Source organism: Trichosurus vulpecula, chromosome 1, assembly GCF_011100635.1.
Source record: "Trichosurus vulpecula isolate mTriVul1 chromosome 1, mTriVul1.pri, whole genome shotgun sequence".
Lineage (NCBI taxonomy): Eukaryota > Metazoa > Chordata > Mammalia > Diprotodontia > Phalangeridae > Trichosurus > Trichosurus vulpecula.
In genome coordinates, this window is record NC_050573.1 from 312261695 (window position 1) to 312266873 (window position 5179).

Sequence of the window (5179 nt, forward strand, 5' to 3'; positions counted from 1 at the left end):
AAAGGAACTTAGCAACTGGTCAGAAAGATATTACAGGGTACCCCCATGCTAGTACTGAACCAACTGCTAATTCACAACTCTGTTGCCTATACCCACTTCTGGGTCATAGTTCAAGGAAAAGAAAGAACATTTTCAATCAAGAAGGAGTGGGTGCTCTGAGATATGGCATTACTACTGGCCCCAAGGTATCAAGGACCCTGATCAACAGTATCATATCTGGTCCCAAGGGAGAAGGTGCCCTAAGAAGTAGATTGAGATTACAATCCTAAGGGATCAAGGGACTTTCCTGGGTAAGGAACAGAGTGGTGACCAAGAGAGCAGTGACCACACCTCTCTCCAGATCACAGCATGCTGAAACAATGAAAACTTCCAAATCTCTAGAACTTGCTCTGAAAACAGTGTATCTTGAGACATTGGTGTTTCAGGGTGAGGGGTTAAACAGTGTTCTTAATATTTCCTTTTTTGTTAGGAAAGTCTGTTGGCAGGATGACATATTCATCAGTTCTCAATTGCTACAGAAATAATGGAAGCACAGAAATCATAAGAACGTAAGTTGCTCACCAAAACTCAATTGTATGGAAGGAAAATAGATATAAGAAATATGAACAGAATAGACACTTTGGCTTAATAAATGTCAATACCCCAACCTTAGGAAAGAAAAGGATCTTTCAACTGAATAAGACCACTAAAACATCCTGGAAAAGAGTAATGTCAAGCCAAAGTCACCTGTCAGCAGTCTTCACCAGCTGCTGATTAATCAGTGAAAGGCAATGTTTCAGCAGCCTAAAGAGAGAAAGCACCTTCAAAAAGTGAAAGAGCAGCAAAAGAGAGCTAGAGGAGAGCTATTTCGAGTTGAACTTTATAAGACGCATATTCTTAGAGCTCTTCCAAGACAGAAGATGGTGGAACCTGAGCCAAACAAGGCCATTCAGACCTCTGTGTGGGTCACAAGGTCAAAGGCCAAAGAAAAACTGGAGCAATAAAAAGTTAATAATGGGCAAAATACAGCAGCAGTTCAATCTGACCAGAAGCCAATTCTGACCACTAGTGTAGCAAAGTACAGAAAGTTCTACAAGATGATATGAGAGTGACTAGATCAACTACCATAGCAGCAAAACAGAACCCTAAACTAGCTTCACTGCTTGACCAATGCCAAAACTTATCAGCGAAAACTAATCAGAAAGAAAAATACCAACTGAAGAAGGGCTACTCCAAAGACTGAAGTTAAACCTGATGAAGTAAAAGATCTTCCCAAAGCTGATGGTGAAAAAAATTCTTCAAAGGGCCCACTTACTGAAAGACCTTCTCATAATTTTAGAAAGTCACCAAGAGAAGAAATTGTTAAAGTTCTAGGTAAAGAATGCTTACCGGAGACAAATGTTGCTCCTCAGACAAGAGGGTAGTACTTGTTTGCACCTGAAATCCATGAGAAACTTTGAAAAAAAAGTAAAATTCACTGGAATGCCCTAACTCAACGTGATTTGCTTAATTTGAACCAAGATGGCAGCTAAGGCAGGAACTCACTTGAATTCTCCCAAATTCCACTCCAAACAACTAACACCTCAAAACAAATCTTCTAGAGCATTAAAACCAACAAAATGATGGGGTGAAACAATTTTCCAGCCCAAGACAATTTAGAAGGTCAAAAGGAAAAAGCTATCTCACTGAAGAGAGAGTGGAATACAGTCCCATGCAAATCCCTAGGACTAAACAGATTCACAAGTGAATTCTACCAAACATTAAAAACAATTAATTCCAATAGTATATATAAACTATTTTGAAAATAGCAAAAAGATTCCTACCAAATTCCTTTTATGACACAAAAATGGTGCTGATACCTAAACCAAGAAGAGTAAAATAGAGAGAAAAAAACTATAGGCCAATTTCTCTCTCATGAATATTGATGCAAAAATTTTAGATAAAATGCTAGCCAGTAAATTATGGCAATATATCACAAAGATTATACACTATGACCAGATGGGATTATAGCAGGAATGCAGGACTGGTCAAATATTAGAAAAGCTATCACCATAGTTGATCATATAATTAAAAAAAACAAAGAGAAATCATATGATTACCTTAAAGCTTTTGGCAAAATACAACACTTGTTCCTATTAAAAAGCACTAAAGAGCATATGATTAAATGGAGCTTTCCTCAAGATGATAAGTAGAATCTAAACTAGGCATGGAGAACCTATGTGCTCAAGGCCACATGTGGCCTTCTAGGTCTTTAGGTGTGGCCTTTTGACTGAGTCCAAGTTTTACTGCACAAATCCTTTTATTAAGGGGATTTGTTCTGTGAAATTTGGGTTCAGTCAAAGAATCACACTTGAGGACCTAGAAAGCCATATATAGCCTTGGGGCCAAAGGTTCCCCACCCCTAGTCTGAAACATCAGCAAGCATTATCTTTTATGGGGATGAGTTAGAACCATTCCCAAGAAGATGTAATAATAAGAAAGGTGGGACTTTTTTTTACTGTTCTCTCTTTTGGACTGTTGAAGTAATTAAGTACCTTTGATGAGTCTTGCCTTTCAAATATAATGGCAAGAAAAATAGACTTTTTGCTGATTTTTGTTTGAGTGCTTCTCAGCACTGAGGTAATCAAGTGGCTTTGACGAGTTTTGCCTCTGTTTCTTTTATTGAATCAAGACTATTTGAAGACCTGTTTTTTGTTAAGAAACAAGAAAGCCCCAGGCCCCAGGCCCCACACCCTTTTTGCTAAGAAGGCTCTGAGCCCTCAGGGCCCTGAGACCTGTGTATAAGCTCTACAGCTGGCATTTTGTTTTGGGGCTCACACTCACTGATTTGACCAGACAAGACTCTGGGTAGTCATTGTTAAAAATATCCCTGCTCTTTGAAAACCCAGATGCTGGTATTTTTCTTTCTGACAACTATGTACGTGATGTCTTGGTCAGACAAAAGCCTATCTGTTGATCTGTTTACATTTTGTGTTTGTATTTGCTCTGAAGTTCAGGGTTCTGGCTTTTCCTCCTGAACTAAGTGAATGATATATGTATGTTTAATTAAAGTAAGATTGTAATCCCTTAAAGTTGCTTTCCTTAGAAAAGCAGATCAAAGAAACTGTGCTATCAGCCCTCCTATGTGCCCTTGTTTTAGGTCTTTCACCTCCGTGGCAGAGGCTAGCAACATTGTTGTTAAAGAAGATCAGGGATAAAGCAAAGATACGTATTATCCCCACTCTGAATACTACTATATGACAAGCATGATGACTTCAGAAAAACCTAGAGTTACACGAACTAATGCAAAGTGAAGAGAACAAAACCAGGAGAACCTTTCACACAGTAACAGCAATATTGTATCACAACCATCTGTGAAGGATTTAGCCATTCTCCAGTGATAACGATCCAAGACAATTTCAAAGAATTCATGGTGAAAAATCTTTTTGATCTCCAGCGAAAGAACTGATGGAATCAGAGTGCAGATTGAAGCAGACTATTTTTCATGTTAATGTTTCATGTTTTTTTGGAGAAGACTCTGTATTTCCTTTCACAACATAACTAATATGGAAATCTATTTTGCATGATTGTACCATGTATAACCTATCTCAAATTGCTTATGATCTCAGTGGAAGAATGGAGGGAAAAATATTTGGAACTCCGATTTTTTAAAAAAGAACATTAAAAATTGTTTTACATGCAATTGGGGAAAATAAAACATCATTTTAAAAGATTGAATTGATTTGCAAAGTTCTTCAATTCCCAGGAAATTTGGAGAAATCTCATCTTTCAAATAGAAATGGAGATATTAAACAAATTGTAATCACCTTCCAATAAATGCACAAATCCCTTTCCTTAAAATAAATGAACATCGCTCTCTCGTCCCTCCGCTTTCTCCTGTTGCCGCCGCCATCATGGACACCGGCCGCGTGCAGCCAATCAAGCTGGCTCGGGTCACCAAGGTACTGGGCAGGACCGGTTCTCAGGGCCAGTGCACCCAGGTGCGCGTGGAGTTCATGGACGACACAAGCCAGTCCATCATCCGCAACGTGAAGGGCCCCGTTCGGGAGGGGGACGTGCTCACCCTACTGGAGTCGGAACGTGAGGCCCGAAGGCTGCGGTGAGACCGACCGGTGGAGGCCCCTAGGCTGCTGGTCGTGGAAGGACTGCTAAGGGATGTGTAAAATAAAGAGTTTTGTCTAAAAAAATAAAAAAAAAAAATGAACATCAAGCAGCAGGACCACAATGTGATATGCCACATTTCTGAAATAGTCTTCAATTACAAACTGAGAGATTAAAAGGATTCTGCCATGAATGGGAAAAGAAACTTACAATGGATATTCTTGATGATGCCAAAGATCTCATTCACACAACAGTTAGTCAGACGAGACTCATTATAAGTAAAAAGTTCAAACAGTTTGGAACATTGGTGAATGATTGTGACTATAAATGTGGCCAAAAAATTATCAACATAAATCTGAATGGATTTGGAATATGCTTAATTTTCAAGTAGAAGATGTGAACAAAAAATTTGAAAACCTGAGTGAAGTTCAGGATTAGGATGGCAAGAGAAAAAATACCACAAGTCCAAAAGTTATTTAGAAAAATACTGTTCCAGTTGAAAAATGCAAGTCAAAACAGGATGATGCTATAAGAACTGTAACTCGAAATTGCCTGGCTGCTATAAAAGCTTCAATGAGAGAGAAAATTAAGCAGGTCTTTCTATATCAGAAAAGTAGGTCCTGCAGGATCAAAAGGAAAGGAAAGTAACAAGACAGTTTTTATGTGGGATTTTTCAGAATTGAAAGCCCAGTTGAGTTATTCTCAGCCATCTGTGCATCTAAAGAGCCTTACATAGCAAATCAGATGATGCAACCGAATACAAAACACCTGGAAATAAGAAATAAAATCTTGAAAGAAATTGAAATCAGCTATTTTTCCCCTTCCCTCATATCTCTAATTTAAAAAAAGCAGCAGTAAATCCTGACCAAAAACTGTCAAAGCCATATTTTGTAAGCTTCTGTTTTCAAAGATTTACAAATTGGCTGTGAAAAACTTGTCTTAAGTTGATACTGAGAAGCCCAGGAACATTATTTAAGTACACTTCCAAAGAGATTTTATTGATCATTGAAGTTGGACCTTTATTATTTATATTATTGTTGTATTGTTCTTTTTGTGTTAGAGTGTATCTGGTAAAATATTTAGACAAATGGTTGTTGTT

At 38.1% G+C, this 5179-nt stretch overlaps 1 protein-coding gene and 1 pseudogene across 1 annotated transcript; both read left to right on the plus strand.

The window, feature by feature from the left end:
• Positions 1-486: 486 nt before the first annotated feature.
• On the plus strand, positions 487-4865 carry LOC118837559 (annotated as a pseudogene).
• Positions 3836-4160, plus strand: LOC118834270 (40S ribosomal protein S28-like). The gene has a single exon (XM_036741731.1). The coding sequence runs from the start codon at positions 3873-3875 to the stop codon at positions 4080-4082; it is 210 nt and encodes a 69-aa protein (XP_036597626.1). The 5' UTR covers positions 3836-3872; the 3' UTR covers positions 4083-4160.
• Positions 4866-5179: the final 314 nt, after the last annotated feature.

Bases quoted from the DNA above. Each gene is read 5' to 3' on its own strand.
- LOC118834270 (XM_036741731.1), top strand. From the start codon at position 3,873: ATGGACACCGGCCGCGTGCAGCCAATCAAGCTGGCTCGGGTCACCAAG.